This window comes from Tauraco erythrolophus, chromosome 16 (assembly GCF_009769465.1).
Source record: "Tauraco erythrolophus isolate bTauEry1 chromosome 16, bTauEry1.pri, whole genome shotgun sequence".
In the NCBI taxonomy this organism is placed as follows: Eukaryota; Metazoa; Chordata; class Aves; order Musophagiformes; family Musophagidae; genus Tauraco; species Tauraco erythrolophus.
The window spans coordinates 18,992,179-19,011,690 of NC_141480.1; the positions used below are offsets into that span (position 1 = coordinate 18,992,179).

General features: G+C 44.6%; 1 protein-coding gene across 1 annotated transcript in view; it reads left to right on the forward strand.

Moving 5' to 3' along the window:
* CTNNA1 (catenin alpha 1) overlaps positions 1-19,512 on the forward strand; it is a 123,558-nt gene that overhangs the window by 3,767 nt on the left and 100,279 nt on the right. The window contains exons 2-3 of the mRNA XM_086621746.1: positions 12,196-12,302; positions 14,485-14,680. Of these exons, the coding sequence (XP_086477872.1) occupies positions 12,198-12,302; positions 14,485-14,680 (301 nt within the window). The 5' untranslated portion in view covers positions 12,196-12,197. The remainder of the gene's footprint in view (positions 1-12,195; positions 12,303-14,484; positions 14,681-19,512) is intronic.

The following is a 19,512-nucleotide window of genomic DNA, read 5'->3' on the forward strand; positions in this document are numbered from 1 at the left end:
TTTCACTGTTGGTGATGAGAGATTCAACTTGAGCTCATGGTGTGCTGCTCTGCCAGACAACACCAGTTTTCTAAGCTGTCTGCTCCCTGTTATGGGGCAGATATGTGTATGGCTATAAATACTTCAGAAGAATTTCTGTGTGGAGCCGTTGTTGGGGAACAAATGAGATGTTAGTGGAAATTAGGGCAGGAGAGGCTGTAAGCCCACTAGAGCACCTGGTTCTTCAGTAGCCTTCAATAGCTATTTTAAGGGAGAGACTGAAACTAGTGAGCTTGTGGATAGCTGATGAAGGATCAGGAGAAAAAGATTTTTTTTACCTTTTCCTGGAGATTAGCTGAAGGAAATGAGGAGAGACCATAGACCAGACACTTCTGTCCTTGCTGTTGTTCAGCACAAGATCAAGAGGGCCTTTAGATAAATACTACATTTGCCTCTTCAGTTAATAAGAAGTCAATAGGAATTAATGCTATCAGGAGCTTGTGGCCTTGATGACATGTGTGGTTTTTTTTGGCTCTCCTTTCCACTGCCTTTCCCACTCCCCCAAGGGTTCAGAGAGTTTTCATTCACTGTTTTATTCACTTTTATGGGCAATACTTATACAGATCTAAGGCTCTAAGGGGGAGTTTCTTCTTTCCGTGTCTTTTTCTGGGTGATACAAACTCAGCACAGAAGATCCACTTAAATAAATGGTCTGCGCTAGCAGGCAAGGGTCAGATTGACTTTTCATGGAAGCAAGGTGAGCTGTATACCTATAAAATGGTGTTTCATCTGCATAACACTGAGCAGGTTGGTATTCATCTTTAAAAAGTGCTCTTGAGGTCTTCAGCTGGAGCCATAGATGGGTAAATGGGGTTGTTAAGTGACTAGGATAACAAATTCAGAAACAGTGTTGTTGGAATAGCAGAAGGCAGAACTGGTGGTATGCTGAGAAGCAAGAAGGTGCAAGCTGGTGTTCCTCTGTGTAAACGCAAATAACCAAGATGTACAAGCTGCCTGTTCTTTACCCACTTTCTTGCAGGTGTGTCCGTGTGATCCATACATGTAAAACTGATTTCCTTTAGCATGACTTAGTGAGTCTTGTTGCTTGATGTTGAAGAGTTGCTCAAGATCTTGGATAACTTGCGGTGGGCTGTAGACATGTATGCAAGTCTCATAAACCTCATGTGCAATTTACAGTAAAATTCATTTCGACCAGTACCTGGTGTCCAGATGTTTCAGAGTCTAAGCATCTTAGAACTTGAATTATTTGTTCGTTTAAAGGATGAGAAGTTGAACAATGAACTGAAAGTTGTGCACAGAGGACTTGGTGTGATCTGATTACTCTAGCTGAGAGGTCCATCCAGCCTACTGTCCTGTCCCATCAACTTTTTGTTAGTCCAGCTCTTCTCTGAGGCCCTAAATCGTAAGCCCTTCACCTGGCCTTGGCCCAGCTGGCTGTTAACACCACCAGAAGGAGGGAATAAGATGGGAAATCCGGGGTTTGTTTCTGTTCCTGGAAACAAACTATTAAGCAGTGTCCTCTGGCTGCTTTGATGCCTTTGAGAAGTGATGGGTGCTCATGGGTGGTGTCTGGTGTCCTTGTCTGGTTCCCTGATCGTAATTTTTGACCCTTGCCACCTTTCCTTTTTATTGACCCACACTCTCATTTCACTTTCCTTTCCTGTATTCTCCCCCTAGCTTTTTCTTGGATGGTGGCAGTGTATAAAGCCATCCCTAAAAGGGAAAGCAACAGGCAGGCAATAAACCAAGCAATAAAGGCAAAAAGGGCAGTGGAGTAGCATTGCTTCCTGACGGTGCAGTGCCAAACTCCTGCAGTGTAGGAGCTCCCTGAGCCAGGAGCTCGAGCCCAGGCTGACTTCTGTTCTGCCAATGAGTCCAGCGGCTCCGGTGGCTGGTGCCCAGCGCTGGTGGGAGTGCTGCTTGGCTCTGGTGCTGGTGGGCTTGTCTGCAGGTGCAGACTGTCTGTCCCTTGTGTTCGATAGGCTCAGTTCAGTGACTGAGTTTCTTTTAAATTTAGAAACCTGCTTGTGAATTGAAAGGCTCCGTGCAAGGAAAATGAGACACATGACATATTTCTTGAGAGGGTAAAAAGCAAGGATCTGGTTTGGCTGCATGAAAAGCTCTGGAGTGGTGTAAATTTTTGTAGGAAGTATGGCTTTGTAGTTACTGCCACTTCCGCTTTTTGGAAGATGTGTTTAGTTACAAACCGCTGCTGTTACAGCTGGAAACGCATTTCCTGACGAACGTTAAACAACGCAGAGATGTGGGGAAGGCTTTTAGGAAAGTGAGCATATCCCTTATTTGTTACTCCATGGCACTCCCACTGCTGCCGGAGTCCTCAATTGCAATATTCTTTATTTTGTACTGGTACAGTGAGCGGTGCAATATGATTATGTGGGTGGATTTTTCCCCATCTCCTAGCTGGGGTTAGGGAGCAAAAATAATGACATAAGATGCAATCAGCAGTAGTAAAAAAAAAAAAAAAAGCCAGAAGATTTATTTGTAGCAAAACAGAATAATGCAAATTAGTTGTGCAGGGTTAAAAGCTTTTAACCTCAAGAAAAAATAAAAGTTACTTTCTGGTCTGTATGCATCAGGTGTTTTAAGGTGTTTTACTTAGTTTGCAGGAATTATTTAGCAGAATATTATCCCGGGCCTGGAGAAAAGTCAGTGGTTATCGGTGGAATACGCAATGATCAGCAGAACCAGAGGCAAAGTGCCGGTGCAAAGCCCATTGAACAGGATTAGCTCATCTGTGTTTTGTTCGGTAGCTTTGTCTCGTTTCCTGTTCCTGGGGATGGGAAGCAGGGGTGGAGAGAGAAACTGTGTCTTTAATCAGACATAAGCTGGTTTCCATTCGGTAAATGGCTGAGTTACTCACTTAAAATCCCCTTTTTTTCGCAGCAAGACCAGCCAAGCAATGACTCCTTCCTCTCAAGCCTTCCTGTTCCATCCTGTTGCTTTTATGAAATGTGGGTGGGTCAGTGACATCTGTGGTTTGGTTTTTTTTTTTTTTAAAACCCAAAAGTTGCTTTAATTGGTCATCCATATGCTACGGCAGAGACTCCAAAGGGTTCCTGTCTAGGCAGATCATTGTTAGCTCTGATTCTCGTGCACCCTCAGTGAGGTTGTAGTTGGCAGAAGGTGGTTATGGCTTTGCAGGTCACTCTGGTAAGCATCCCCAAATTCATGGCACCAGTGTGTTTCGTTACTACTTGCTTTGCTGCCCTGGAGAAGAAGCTGCGAAGTTCTCAGCAGTTGGTGCCCTCCATTGTTCTCGGCTCTGCAGCCTCGTTGGCAGTTTGCAGGGAGAGGAGATGGTGTGTGTTAGAGCATCCTACCTTAGGTGTTCTTCCAGATAACTGCTGTCATTCAGGAGATGCTTAACTCATCCAAACAGCGCTTGTGCGTTACTTTCGTGTTTGCTCTTCTTCCTGAGGTTTGTTTTTGTGTTTTTTTCCCTTCTTAACTTGCAGCATGTGTTGGTGGAGCTGCAAGTCGCGAGTTGTCTGGGGGCGTGCAGTGATGGTGCAGTTCTTCCCCTGAAACTAATTCCTTGTTTATAGCTAAGAGATGTTATTGCAGGTTGCCATGAGCATAAAGTGAAATTCCTGGCCTTATCACTTGTGGGTTTTATTATTTCTTTTTTCTATAACAAATAATTGCTTTGTAATTTTTTAGATAAGACTGACAGTGTTCCTGAATTAAAGTGAAGGACCGAAAAAGCAATTCTAAATGTCTTCTAGAAACTTTAGAAAACGTTTTGCTTTGAAGCATCTTTATGCTCATTCTCCTTTGCTTCAGTGGGTGCTCTTCCTTTAGTAGCTTTTGCAAATGGAGAAACCTATGGAAAACTTTTTTCACTCTCGTAATGCTATGAATTATTGTTACGTAGTCTTTAGTTGCTCCTGTGCTGGGCATGCAATGGAGAAGGAATATGGTATTTAGTCTCTGTTAATACAAGACTGTCCGTTTCCTCCACGTTTAACCAAATTGTCTCTTATCAAACCTCTAATTACAGGAGTCTAATTTTTTCAAAACATGGGAGTCAGCTCAGACAACTCCAGTATTTATCTGCTTCTGACTGTTTTAAAATTGTTAATGAGGGTCTAGATTTAGAAGATGTGGTCAGCTAAAAGCACTGAAGGGTATTGCATAACCACGTATCAATTTTGGAATGAAAATGTGGTTTGAGTGGGGTCAGATTCTGGTTATTTCTGGCTCTGTAGCTTAAACGGCACTTTTTATTGCAGATTGAGTGCTGAAGAAGATCAGAACAAAAGCACCCAAGTTTTCTTTTCCTTTTATTGCCAGCCATCAATGTGTTTTTGCAAGCTAAGCAAGAATTAATTTTGCAGGACTGGCAAATTCTTGTGCCAACTGATAAAGTAGGCTAATTTGTAACAAACTTTTTCGTATTTGAGCAACACTTGTGGCAAAAAATACTTTGTTAGAACGTTTCCCCTTCTTGCATTGCCTGCTAACTTCAGGTTGGTAACTGGAGCCTGCGCTGGTGTAGTTGGGGGCTCCAGGAGCCGTGCTCTGTAGCCACAGCCTAGTTGTTATATCTTCCCTGACTGTGTATCCCTGGGGTCTGAGGTGCAGACTGCGGTTCCGAGAGTGGCCGTGAGCTCTTCCTCTGTTCTTTCCTAATGATTTCAGGGAAGCTTTACACGGATTTCTGCCTCAAGGGTGGGAAGAGGCACTGTGAGGTTGGAAGGGCTCTCGGTAGTTGAATCAGTGGCCCCGCAGACGTGCAAGTCTTGCCTGGGCTCTGCTGTCCCCTTCTCCAGGCTGAGTCCCTTGTTTTGTTTGGAAGTGCTGTCCACACAGGCTTAAATGTGAGAAACGTGGCCAAGAAAGGGCTGGGCTGTGGGAGTTTGAAGTTATTGTTACTGGAGGTATAACTTAGTTGCCTTTGAAGCCTAAAGTAACAATTTTCAAGTGTGTTGCACTCTGTCTGGCTGGAGCGTCGTGGTCCTGATGCAAAAAGCACGCAGCTAAAGTACAGCAGTTATAAATCCAGTCATTCCTTGTCCCGATTTTGGATGTTATCTTTCATGGTGTTAGTATTGCAAGGCTTCAGTGTAAAATGCACCAATATTATTGAGAAGACTGAATGAGTGGGTTTATTATTAGCAGTAACAGCTCACTGCTCATGACGCTTTTTTTTTCTTTTTTAAGAAAAAACATGTTTAGAAAAATGAAAAAAAACTAGATGATTGTTGGGACATACCAGGATATCCATCTGGACAGTTACATGGGTATAAGCACAGTTTGGTTCTTGCGTTCTTTTAGGATGTCATCCACTAGCTGGAGCCTTAGTATGACATAAATAAGCCACTGATTGCCTGTGCTTGCTGCGAATTGGCTTGCCATGCACCTTCTTTCTAGCTCCTTTAAGGCAAAACAATCCTGGTAAAACTAAAACGAGCAGAGCCTAACGCTTATGTAACTGAAGGCAAGAGGCTGCTGTTAGCACTGGCATCTCCGAAACCGATTTATTTGTAGTTGTGAAATCACTGCTGTGGTCCCGGGAACACAGCATTGAAGCTGCTTGCACAGAGCTGCCTTCCATCCTCTTAACGAGAGCTAGACCAAAGCGAAGATGTGAAAACCTTCTGTTACGGAGTGCATTCCTGGTTTTGGAATGAAAATGTTACTTGAATCCACGGTACTGTAGCAGTTGGGAAGCTGTTAGGAGATAGCACATACTGCTTTGGCAAGAGTGTTACATCTTCATCTGGTGATGTGCCCCTTGCCTGCTTTCGTGTGAGGATGCATGGTGTGGGGTGGGCTGTGCTTCTGGGGAGGAAAGGTGGTGGACTCTCTATGGCACGCTGCTGGATTCGGTAAGAAGGCAGCAGGCAGGAGATAGCAGCCATGTAGAAGAGAAAACAGACTTATAGACTTCATTGATTTTTGCACGGATACCAGATTAGGTTGCATCTCTTAACTCAGTAGCAAGGTCGAAAGATTTGCTCAACAAATGGACAAGTAGAGAAGCATTTGTTTGCTACTGGCTGTGCAAGGCTTTCTGATGAGAGGTTTTGGATGCCTCTCTATAGGCCTTCTCCACAAGAGCAACAGAGAGAGAAAAAAACATGAAAACAGATTATGAGAGCTGGATCTGGAATGGTATTGGTGAGAATTAGGCTTATCTGGACTGGAATTTCTTCTTTTTACTTGGCTGGTTACTACAGTCTGTGGAAACAAAAACGTGCAGCAAAGTTGAATACACTCAGATGATAGGAATGTTTTGCTAATCAGACAATATAGTCAATGGACCATCTGAGTTTGTCTTCATATTTCATGGCATTTATGGTGAAGGAGAAGATTTGGTAGCTGAGCAGATAAAATTTAGGGTTGAGGCTATGTTAGAAGAGAATGACTATCTGGTGTTTAGTTGTGTATACTTGGCATTAAATAAAACCAGCTTAAATTAAACCTGCTTAAATCCTCCTTGAAAAGCATCATGTATGCCAGACCTCCTTGAGTAGCTGCTGTTCAGCCGCCAAGAGGGGTACTGCTTCATTTGTGGAACAGGGCAGATGTCTTCATTTGGAGACTGTGAAGGGAAAGAATGAAACATTTTTATTTTTTTTTTTTTTTTTTTTCCCCCCTGGATGCTCTTAGTTGTATGGAAAACAGTTTTGAACTGTCAGTGGGGCACTATGAAACCCCTGCATGTGAGCTGGGTTTAGTATGACGTGTGCCTTAGCCTATTTCAAACCAAAAATGTCTGTAAGATTTATGTTAACAGTGTATGTTAGATAATCAGCAGGGATCCTTTATCCCTGCTGAAGGTGGAGGACAAGACAGAGTCGATAAAGATCTGTATGCACTGGATATCAGATGGGTTTGGTACGTGGGTAACAAAGCAAACAGAACCCAAAGGATTCCCTTGGGAACAGGGAAGCTGGGTCACTTTCTGGCTGGAAAATGAAGCTGGGTCATTGTGTCGTGACTCATACGAAGTTCCGTGCTCAGGACTTGAGTGATGGAATAAGGGCTGTTCCCATTACGTTGCACAGAATATACAAAGATGGTCTGCAAGCGTGGTAGAGGACAGGATTATCATTCAAAATGACTGCGACTACTTGAAGAAATATGAGAGAGAGAAATAAGCTGCAAAATAATGTAATCAAGTACATGTTACTGTGCTTGGGCACAGTCAGCTGCACAAAATGGGGAACTACTAGGTGGGCAGCAGAAAGGGTGTTAAAATGGAGAATGTCCTCCCAGGTATAAAATGTTCTTGTACCATACTCTTTTGTTAGGTTTTTTGGGTAGCATAATGCTTGAATTCAGCATGTGGTCTATTGTGCTTGGCCCAGGTTAGCCCCCTGCTGTACTGCCGTTTGAATACAGTCTTAAAGAGAATGGTGAATGTAGTTAAAAGCTTTCAGAAAGCAGCCTGTCAGGGTAGTTAAAATTTAAAGACTGGTAGAAGATGGCATGTGAAGGACTCTTCAGGTAGCACAAGGTGGTGGGACTGAAACTGCAGCACAGGAGATGGGCAGTTAGATCTTCAGCTGTGTAACTGAAAGAGATTTGCTCTGGTCCAGAGGACAGGAGGCTACAGGGTCTCCTGGTGTGGAGCAGGTTGGCCCTACTAGCTCAGTAAGCGCCTGAGATACAGCCAGCACTGCCTTCGGGTGTGTGTGGGAGTACAACGTGGAGAAACAGGACCATGAGCACTAGACTTTTCCATGATTTTGTTGGTGTGCGGAGCTTGCTGTCGAAATCGTGCTCCTTCATGGGCTTTCTGGAAAGCCTTGGGTGCCTTCAGGACGCTTCTGTGAAGAAGCCGCAGAGCTGCATTCCTACACTTGCTGAAGTCCAGAAATTATTTGCTCGCCAGCATTCTGGAAGTAGGCATCTGAAGTTGTTATTAAAACCTCGAATTACCAGTTTTTGGAAATGCTGTGACTTTTAGGCTTTTGGAAAGAGCACTCTAGGCATAGCGCCTTCAGAGTGCCTTTACACATGGGGTGTAAATACACTCCTAGCAGTTTACTACATCCTTCTGCTCCCCTCTGTGCCCTCACCTCTCCCGAGCAGGGCTGGGACCTGTCCTGTGTGCAGTTCAGGGGCAGAGCCCATCTCAGTGCTGCTGCGGTCCCACCTCCTTCAGGACAGTAAGCCAGCAAGGTAATTCTTACACTACTAGGTTACTCAGAGACCATTTTAGCCCCCTGAAGTGGCTCACCGCATCAGGTGGGTGCCTGTTCAAGGCAGGTTTGTGGCAGGGAAAGGAGTGGTAAGACTGGGGCAGCGTGAGCTTGAAGTGGTGCCTGGGACAACTCTGCTTGCAGAGCTGCTCCTTGCTGGAGATTGTGGAGTTTGTAGAGGCACTAGGGAAATCTGGAAGTGACTTCTTTAAAATATTCCTTCCCACCCTCATGTCCTTTTGCAAGCGCACTAAGCGCCAGTGAGATATAATTTAATTACTCTTGAGCCATCTACGACAATAATGAGCACCACCATGACCAGTGTAATAACCTGAGGGGTCCACAGTTAACGTGCTGGGCTGTGAGCATGGCTTAAGGTTGGGGCTTCGTGTAGCTGAGCACTAGATGTGCCGGGAAGGTGTTCTCACTCTCTACAGCAGCTTTACTCGATGCTCTGTTTTCATCAACTTGGCTGTGACGGCCAACTTTGCCCCGTGTTTCTGCTTCAAGGGCTTTACCAAAGGTGCCAGCCAAGGTAGCCATCTCCTCTCACCATGGCTTGTTCCGCTTGCAGTGGTATCTGTGGTGGCACGGCGAACCAGATGGGGATCTCGGCCCACCCTGCAGAAATGGATTTCTGTCCCTGCAGCCAAATCAGTTCTTCCCCATCTGGTTAATCGCTCAGCCGTGGGGAAGGCTGTGCCAGTACAGAGGGGTGTGATGTGAAGGCGGGAATGAGTTCCTAGAGGGGTGTGGGAGGATGAATGTTGGTTTTTAAGCAGCTTTCCTGCTGCTTACGAAACCACAGGCTGGGCAATCGCGGCTCCTCGTGCGGTGGTGTCTTTCTATATATTCCAACACTTCAGATTTGGCGTCGCTTGCTCTCTTCCGCTGTGTGGTCTGTGCTGCTTTGTCCCTGAAATTCCTGCCTTAAAGCGTGTGCTGCTGCGTGTCCTGTGCGTGGTAGGTCTGTGGCATGGAGAACCTGTTCCCATGTCAGCTGGCTCGTCCCAGCTGTCCGAAACCAGCGCTGTGCTGGCCGGCAGTTGGATCTGTCTTCCATAGGATGTCCTCTTTCTTTATGGGATGTTGCAGTTATTGTAGGCATTGTGGGAATCGCCGTGTGCTCTCCCAGAGCCAGCAATTAAGCGCTCTGCTATGATACCCTCTGTCTTGGTTTACTCCCTGTTACCGTATTTGCATTCAGGGAGGCAAGAGTTTGAGCAGTCCCAGGGACAAGGCAGGCTCCAGAGAATCTGAGTGTTCTCCTGGCAGGAGTGCAGCCCTGCTTTAATGTGGCCCTGGCCCTTGTCCTTTTGTCCCCTAGACCCCCCCATTCACACCTGGACTTCTAAGCCATAGCCTGTTACTGTGTTCTTCACAAGTATTTAATTAAGCAGCTTTGCTACGATGTACAAATGCTATCCAAGTTGTTGCTAGCAGACAGTGTGTTGGTTACCAACCTACGCTGCTTAGATAAATTTCCATGAAGTTCATACTAAGTGGTTTTATAGACCATTACTTTCGGACGATTCATGAGCTATCATACTAGCGTGTTTTCAGACGCATTGCCTTCATTATCCTACTCGTGCAATTAATGTATCTTCTGGTGGTTACCTCGTCCTGCGTTTGTTTCTGCGAGAGTTGTAACAGCATTAAATACATAGAAACAGCTCTCACCTCGAAACCTAACAGGCTTTCCAGAGCCCTGGCTGTTTCTCAGAAACCATCAAGGCTTTCCGTGTATTTTTCTTGGCTTCTTACGTAGGAAGTGTTCATGCCGAGGTGATGGGGAGGGAATAAACCAGTGAAAATCCTCCTTGAGGGTAGGATGTTACCAAGGGGTGAAGGACGTTTCACAGCTTGCTTTGTGCCAGCATCTGAGCCATGGCACAGGCCAGTGCAAAGCTGGACCAGCAAAAGAAAAAGGGAGCGATTGGGAGAGAAGGGTAGTTAGTGAGTTCACAGGACTTGGTGAGAAGTGTCAGAGGTAGGGTGAGGAAGAGGAGGTGTCCCTCCTCCATCCTCCTGCAGCCAGCTCACTGAGGGTCTCTGGACCTGCAGCCTGGCATGCCTTCCTGCTGCAGGACACTTCATCTGCACCTTCAAGCTTTTTGATTTAAAACAGTCAGAAATGTTCTATGTATGCTGGCATGGATCACTCTCTTCCTATTACCTTTTTTTCTTTAAGCTTTCAGCTTTTTAAGTTTTCTTTCTCTCCAGCAGCGTAGGCACTTGGAGCGTGGGTGTAAGTGGAAAGCTGAACGCAGGTTAGGTGAACGTTCCTGCTTTGCACCTTGCAAAGTTGTACTTCAGTTTATGACAGCGTGTAGGCTTTTCAGGGCAAAGATGTGTTTTCAGTAGCGTAGCGAACACTTAAATTTGTTGTATGGTGTCCGTGATGTGAGAAAGCCTTTGTGATGTCTCAGGATCTGCCTGCCGGGAAGGGGCTGTTGGCCGGAGCCGGGTGATGCCAAGCCCTGATGACTTTACGCCCTCTCACGCTGAGCAGCTCGCGTGCCCGAGAGGTTTTGTTCTGCGGTGGGAAACAAGCAGCCGTGGCTGTGCTGTTTCGGCATGTTTAACTGTCAGTGCTGGTGTAAAACGCTTGGTTGTTGGGATGTGTCATAAACATGGTCGGTTACCAAAATTAGTGCCTTGCCTCCTGTTTCGTAAAAATAACGGGCCGTCGTGCTCGTCTGGCAGCGCGGGGACATCTGGTGCTGTCAGAGCAATCTGTCTGCTGAGATGCTGTGCAGACAGTGCCCTGTCCAGAGTTGGACTTAAAAATACCGACTGATGAGCTTGGGAACAACTGAAATGGTAGGTGTGTAGGAAAAGGGGTGGATGGAGACTTTGGAAACTTATTTATCTCTTAATTCATCAGACTTTTTAAAAAAATAAATAGACTAAACCCATGTTTGTAGTCTTGAATTTTCAGGGCAACCCAAAGCAGGAAGAGTTGGAATCTATTAAGTCTGAAGTGATATGAACAGGGTTTATGGACCTGTAAATACTTTAGATCCATTTTTTTAACTGAAATTATGGTTCTGGTTATTTTTTTGTTATGCTGTACCACATCACAATGTTAATCTAGTGATCTGTTGTAGTTCGTTATTTTTTTTTCTAAATATTGGTTTCAAAAGCAGAGCTATTTCAGTAGTTTTGCGAAACTTTTCCCATAATTATATTTGCTGTTTCATTGGGATGTTGATATAAAACTGTAACAGGAAAGAACAGCTCAGTGACAGCTTTTAACAGATCTCTTCATGCAAATCCGCTTTTTCCTCCTATGTAAATGTTAGGAAGTGTAGTAGATACATAAGCTGTTAAATGTGAACAAACTGGATTTTCTGGCTTTATAAGGCTTACAGTCATCGTTTTACCTCTGTCATTCCAAAAGGTGAGTTGGATGAACGGGTGGGTTGAACGAGTTGAGTCAGAACCTGGCTCCTGGTTTGACGGACGATTTCGGGTAGTGACTTCTGGGGAGCGGAAAAACCTGGCAGCTTTCTGGCACTGGCGTTCCCTTCTGCTCTCCCAGGACCTCAGGCTGTGTCCCAAAGCCGGGCTGGGAGCACAGGACGGCCAGCTCTGGAGGGAGGCCACAGAAATCAGGAAGGGGTTATTTGTTCCGCCTCCAGCTTCGTGGGTGAAGTGCCTCTCTTACCCGTGAGGTCCTTTTTCATTGCTTGGAGACCGAACATTGCCAATCTTGTCATTGCTCTGATAAAATATTGGGGCTTTTGAAGAGGTTTTGGTGCGGTTTTGTTTGTTTGGTTTTGTTTTCTAACGAAAAAATACAAGTAATGTCTGTGTATTGTCATAACAAGCAATTTTTTAAACTATCACTAGTTGAAGGAAAACTGCTATTTCCAGAGACAGTATAACCTTAACTTACACTGAATGGACGTGTTGTGTGTTTAATAGCCTCCATTTTAATTTATTTTTAAAATACATTCCAACAGCGTTAATCATAGTAAAAAAAAATGGTATTCATGTTGCTCTTTTCTTCTTCTAGAAATGACTGCTGTTACTGCAGGCAACGTTAACTTCAAATGGGACCCCAAAAGCTTGGAGATAAGAACGCTGGCAGTTGAAAGACTACTTGAGCCTCTTGTTACACAGGTAGGGTGGAAAAAAAGGGTGGGGGGAAAAACTCCTTCATAAGGACTATTACCTGTTTTGATGTGTTATTTCAATTAAGTAACTTTCAAAGCTTAAATTCCAGAAGTAAAACCACTATGAAACTAAAGATGGAAAGAAGGGTACAAATAATTTCTTTGTTCAGTTTTATTGTAACAGAGTGGTTGGGCATGAGTCTAGACAGACTGTGCTGCTTCAGCACCTGATAAGCCACAGCATTTCAATTAGAAGTGCAGAAATGCACCTTAGTAACTAATGTTCCTCTGCTGCGTTGCTGTTTCTCACCTGTGTTTTGGGTGGTGTGCTGCTTATTTGTTGAGTCTCTAAAAAGCTGTGCTATGTATTGTTTAGTTGGAAGTCCCTTGCAATGAAGCCATTAGTGCTTGCCAGAAGTAGGGTCTCATAAGTTTTGTGTTTGTTTTTTTTTTTTCTTTGAGATGACTTGTATTTAGAGTTCCCTTTGGAAGGAGGTTCCGGTAAATGGTGAAATGTGTGGTGGGGGATGTTTGCAAGCTGTCTAGAACAGCCTTGTGTTGTAAGTAGGTTACTGACCCCCTCCTAACTGAGTTCCACCCAAGAACCATGCTTTCATGACATTTGTTACTGTTTCAGTAACAAATTTCAGTTTTAATTTCTGCCTATGCTTTATGCTGGGTTTGTGAATAAAAACTTATTTCTGCATGGTGTATATTGCCCGCAGAAATGCACTGAAGAATATAGGAAAGCTGGAGTAAATCTTGTACATGTAAGCTATGCTTATTGAGCATTTTGAAGATTCTTGGAAGATGCTTTCTAGGAGGTTTGGAAGAGCAAATGCACTGGAGACAGTTAACTCATCTTCCGTAGTGTTGTTTTTCTGAAATAAGAAATTTTTAAAACGACAGTATGAACTGGACACAACTCCTGCTAAGCACAAACTGCAACGATCAAGTTCTCCTTCCAGTATTAGTATCACTTTAATTGCCAAGCTGCTGTCCATACCTGCCTTTCGTTTCCTCCAGATGGGCACTTGGATAATCTACTAGCCAGGTTTTTAGCCAGAGTTACTGATGGAGCCTTCCCTTAAGAGAAATTGTCCAAATTTGACAAGCTTAGCTGAGCAAACTTGCTTATAGGACCTTTTTGTCCAAGTTCAGTGTCTGTAACTTAATCCTCGAGTATCACCATAGGCTGTACTGGCAATCCCAAATTTTGTGAATGCTGAGACTGGCAAAACACAGAGAGGAACGTGGAGTAAGTTGTCTTGCTGCAACTTGTTCTTTATTTGTAGTACATGATGAACTGAGACTACCCCGTACAAATGCTCCCCATTAATCGACAGGGTTATTCCCAACTGATGGCTTTCCCTTTCTGAGCCAACCTACCGAGAAGATGGATTCAGCTCTGAGGACGTTTATGTCAGCAGTCCTTGGGCTTTCCAGAGTAGTAATATTTTTACTGTTACAATTTAATGTCTCTCCGAAGTAGCTTCGTATGCATTTTCCTAGACTTACCAAAAAGGGTGAGGCAGGGGGTGGGTGGAAAAGGCAAATGGAAAAGTGTCCATGGATTTTGTGACATCTGTCCATGTTTGATTGTAGAGGATGGATCCTCATGCAGAGCTAACAGGATACCTTGGTGGTCATCAGGCCCTTGGTGACCAGCTCCTAGCAGGGTTTCAGTCTAAAACATAAAACTTGGAAATACTTGTTGATTGCAGGAGGATTGTGATAGTTCAGTTTTGATTGTTTTAGGGAAGTGTTGAGCTAGATTTCTGTGGCTAATGTCTCCAACCTTGTTTGGGGTCTTTTATGCCTGGAGAGCTATCACAAACTACCTCCCTCCATCTTGGTTTCTTTTTATGTGGTGCGAAATAGCTCTGGCCTGTTACTGAGATTGCAGTTGATCAAAAATACTAATAGATCTCAATTCTTAAAATCAAATTTTCAGGTCTGCTGCTGCTAAGAAAAATCTTGAAGCAGTTTAGCTGAATTTATAATTCCAAGGAATCAAGAAGTATGGTAATGTTTAGAGACGTGAAAAACACTTGTTTGAGTTTAACCTTTGGAACTGGCAGTAGTGCAGGTATTAGAAAAAAAAACATGGCCTTGCTGTCAAACTGATGAACTTCTGATTTGTTTCATGTTTTATTGTGTTTTTTTTTTTCCCCTCTCTGTGTGTTTAGGTAACAACACTGGTTAACACTAGCAACAAGGGCCCCTCTAATAAAAAGCGAGGACGTTCTAAAAAGGCCCATGTTTTGGCTGCTTCAGTTGAACAAGCGACAGAGAATTTCCTGGAGAAAGGAGACAAAATTGCAAAAGAGAGCCAGTTCCTTAAAGAGGAGCTGGTAGCAGCTGTGGAAGATGTTCGTAAGCAAGGTAAAGACTATGTCTCATAGCTTGTAGAAGTGTGGCTTTTCAGAGTAAGCAAAACTGTTCCTGTTTCCCTTCTGCTCTTATTTCTGATGACTCTGCCTCTCTGCACTTGCATGGATTCTCAGCTTATCTTGCTGGCGTCCGTGAGGAATAACATGAACTGGGCAGATCTGGAAATTGAATGTCCCAAGTAGAGAATGAGAAGCAGAAGGGCTGATTATTTGAAGAACACTTAAAACTCAGTTTAGTCTAAAAAGTAACCCCCTCATAAACATTACGGAACTGCATCTTAAATGTCAGTAACTTCTGCGATATTTGAATGTATACAGACCAGCATTGTAGGAGGAAGAGCTGAGTGTTGACTTGACAAAGCTCAGTGTCTCCAATATGCAAAATGTAACAGCAGCAAACAGAATGTGAGGACCTTGATTAAATATTCCAGGCTTCCTCCCCCATGTCTAGTGTTGATTTTTATCTTTTTCTTTTTTACTTTCTTGGAGAAGATCTGCAAGAAAAGCCTATGGAGCTGGCTTACTCTAAAATATGCACTAGTAAATATTGTTGCTCATAAATCATTTATCATTCTTCCAGTCATGAGCCTTTTCTATGCTTCAGTGAAACCCAGTCAACTGATATTAATGGTGGCGGCTGCTGCTGCAAAAAAAGGAAAAACTCGTTAGCATTAATTACTTGTTTGTAGCTGAAGTTGCACAGTGATGAAATATTAGTTGAAAATGGTTCTAAGTTCTGGGCGAGCCTGGTTGACAGAGCAAGGAAAGATCAACATAAGAGGGCTGCGATGTAAGGGGCTAATTGAGTTGGCTTAATTTAAAAATGACACACAGCAGCACAAGAGACCCCTTTGTCTTGAAGCCTGTAATTCTTGGTGCTCGCTTGGTTGCCGCTCCGAATGGAGAGTCAGGGATCACCTTCCAATGACTCCGAGTGGTATCGCTGAGCAGGGAGCTGTGCTCAGCCCTTGGAATTGGGGAGTTCCATCAGCTGAGTCTGTTGCTCATTACAGTGAGAAGCTGGTAGGAAGGAGAGACTGATGTAGGAACCTTCCGGATGACTCTTTCCCTTGTTCTTGGCCCCTCCTTGGTTTCTTGAGACTGCACGTAGGCTGGATGCCAAAACCTCCTTGCTCTGTTGGCCTTTGATAGAGGAGGTGGAGTTCATCGCCGAGAGGTGCTGGAGTGAAATAACTTCCCGCCTTAATGTCGTTTTGCTTCTTCCTCCGTTTGCTGTTTGCAGCTTGTATGGATCCTGGCACATAGAGAGGATGGTGGTGTCTGTTTTCTGGAGCTGGGTGGATGATGATCGCACTTGAGCGGTTCACCTGAGTGTGACTGGTGCCCATCCCCGTGTTCGGGGGTGTAGTCGCAGCAGGGCTGGGCTGCTGGGGTGGCACGACCAGGGTTGAAAGCCTGTGCCCTGTCACGGTGCCAGTGTTGGGTCAGGTTTAGCAGAGCAGCTCTTCGTAAGGAAATTAAAAAACCCAAACAAACCTTTGAGGAAATTAGAAGCAAATGGTGAAAAATGAGATACCACAGAGGGAAGGCTTGTTGCTGCCAACTCCCAGGGGAGGACTGCAGTTCTCAGGAGTGCTAATAACAGCAAGGAGATACAAACCCTCAACATAGTCCATGTTTATTTAGAGCCCGTGCACTTCAGAAGTGTTTTCAGTAGTGAGGGTACACCAGTTGAATTAATGAACTGGAGAAAGAAGGGAAGTGTAGCACAAAGCCTGTGCGTGTGCTTAGCAACGCTTCCAGGTGTCTTTATCTGCCTTTTGCAATGGGGGCAACAGTGGAGAGGAGAATCTGGGTGTCTTGGTCAGCAGTAGGGTGGTCGTGAACTGGCGGCATTTGTGTGTCTGACGGCAGCAGTGGGATTATAGATGTATAGGACAATTTATCTTCAGCAGGAGACAAGAAAATAGAATTAATAATGCCTCTATTTAGAGTAGGGAGCGGTTTAGTTACCATAATAAAAAAAGATGAATGAATGTAGACAGAGGTTATGAAGATGATTAGGACAATAGATAACTTGTCTCATCAGAGAAAATTAAAAATTTTTTTTTTTTAGCCTGGCAAGAAGATGATTGAGAGGGTACACGATTTTAGTGAGCACGCTTGTTCATAAAATCCCATTTGTTGGGGGTAAAAACAAAGAAATGAAAAGAGCTATTTAGAATGAATGATAGTATGGCTACATACTAAATCAATGTAAGTGGATCTTCAAAGTCTTCCTGATTTTTTTTTTATTTTTTTATTTTATTTTTTTTTACAATGGAAGAATAAATTACAACTCACTTTAAATATTAAACAAGTTCATGAAATATCCTCAAGTAAGATTCCTGGCCCTTTAAAGCTCTGGACTTTTGGCTTCTTTTAAAGTAGTGAAACTTCTTAAAATAAGGTTTTTGAAGAGAATAATGGAGACAAAAAAAACAAAGTGTTTTTCAGAATAGATCCTGCTGTGGTTATAGAAAAGACTTAGTACTGGGAAAATGTCTGATATGAACGGCTTGGATTTCAGCATCCTTACAGCGTTTGGTACGTTAGTTTCTGCCACTGGAGTTTTGCTGGGTAATAGAAGGGGCAATGTTGGTCTTGCCCAGTCTCACCCCCCTCGCTGTAAGCTCTTGGTAGGGTTTTACCCTCTTATGAAGCATTGCAGGCTGGTTGTACACTGAATGGCCAGCTCTTCTGGGAGGTGTTCTGGAACAGAACCAGTTTCTTACCCAGGTGCTTGGCACTGAGGCAGGCTGCTAACTCCGGGGTCAAGAAGGAAATTTCTTCTGGGTCAGACTGACCAGGCTGTTTCTCTTTCCTGGAGCACTGGTGACCATAGTTCACTGCCTCTGTATATCTGGATGCCAGTGTGAGGATCCAGGGTATTAGCTGTGCTCTTACTATTGTGTTTCTTCCTATGGTAACTTTACATAAAAGACCAAAAATTAAAGCCTTAAAATTAAAAAGCTTAAGCCTGTGCATAGGTTTGGAAGAGAATGGATGAATGGTCTTGTGAATCCTGGGGGCTTTGATCATGTTTCATGGTTGCAGATGCAGGGAGTGAACCTACTGATTTAGCATGGTCTTTCTGCCCTGTGTTTGAGTGAAGCTTTCTTCAAAACTGAGCAGTGAGGCATTATGAAAGGGTAAAACATTGTTTCAACTGTATTTCACACAAGATGCATGGCTTAAGGATTTCCAAAGAACAGAAGGAGGCGAGTTATGGAATAACTTGAAGTTAAACACTGAATTCTTCTTGGAAAACTCAACTTGAAAATTCTGTTGTGAGCAGTTAGCTTAATTTCTTGGAAGGGTGCAAAGAGTTCTCAGTTGTTTTCCTGCAGGAAAAATGTTTTAGGAGTGTATCACTTGTGTTAGAAGTAATCCTTCTGCTGAGGACTCGAGATCTTTGAAAAGCTGTAACCTAAGGGAGCTCTGAGACGGCTCTTGGCAAACCATTGGAAGAGGGTCGTAGGCAGTATGTGGATTTAATTGGAGACGAGACTAAGGAATTAACAGAAGCTTTTGGTGCCATAAGTATCAACTCCCATGTCATAGAATCACAGAATGGTTTAGGTTGGAAGGGACCTCAAAGATCATCCAGTTCCAACCCCTCTGCCACGGGCAGGGACACCTTCCACTACACCAGGTTGCTCAAAGCCTCATCCAACCTGGCCTTGAACACTGCCAGGGATGGGGCAGGCACAACTTCTCTGGGCAACCTGTTCCACTGCCTCACCACCCTCTGAGTGAAAAATTTCTTCCTTAGATCTAATGTAAATCCCCCGTCTTCCAGTTTAAAGCCATTGCCCCTTGTCTTGTCACTACACACCCTTGTCCAAAGCCCCTCTCCAGCTTTCCTTTAACCCCTTTAGGTACTGGAAGGCTGCTGAAGGTCTCCCCGGAGCCTTCTCTTCTCCAGGCTGAACAGCCCCAACTCTCTCAGCCTGTCTCCATAGCAGAGGTGCTCCAGCCCTCGCATCATCTTGGTGGCCTCCTCTGGACTCACTCCAACAGCTCCATGTCCTTCTTGTGTTGGGGACCCCACAGCTGAACACAGCACTGCAGCACAGGGTTGTCAGCAGAGCAGAGGGGCAGAATCCCCTCCCTCGCCCTGCTGCCCACGCTGCTTTGGATGCAGCCCAGGACACGTTTGGCTTTCTGGGCTGCCAGTGCACGGTGCTGGCTCATGTTGAGCTTCTCATCAACCAGCACTCTCAAGTCCTTCTCCTCAGGGCTTCTCTCAATCCATTCTCTGTCCAGTGTGTCCTTGTGCTTGGGATTGCCCCGACCCACGTGCAGGACCTTGCACTTGGCCTTGTTGAATTTCATGAGGTTCTCGATGTCGATATGGCAAAAGGAGATACGCGGCCTCGTCCTTTACGGTAGAAGGCAAGGGCAGCCTGTTGTGACGTCGTGGTGGGCGTTGAAGGTGGCATTAGTTGTAATGTAGGACTTTAGTATCCAGAATAAGTTGAAAGCCTGATTTCATGCTTGCCTGCGTTTGGTGAAGAATAGATGACCTGAAGGGAACTGTGATAGGGTGTTGGAGCAGATAGGGGTATGGTCTGATGGCACTCATCGTGTTTCTGACGCTACCAGCAAGGCAGCCTGGAGGTGGGCTTTGAACTGGAGGGTGCTGAAGGGTGTGGACACGGGTTTGTAGCTTGGGGAAAAAAGCATCAGTGCCTGTATGTGTCCTCGGTCTTCCCTGACCTGTCTTCCCTGCCGCTGTCCCGTTCCGTCAGCGTGCGGATAGAGCCCTCCCTGTCATGGTCATCGTGTACCGTGCTGCTGCGGCGGAGGATTAATAGTGCT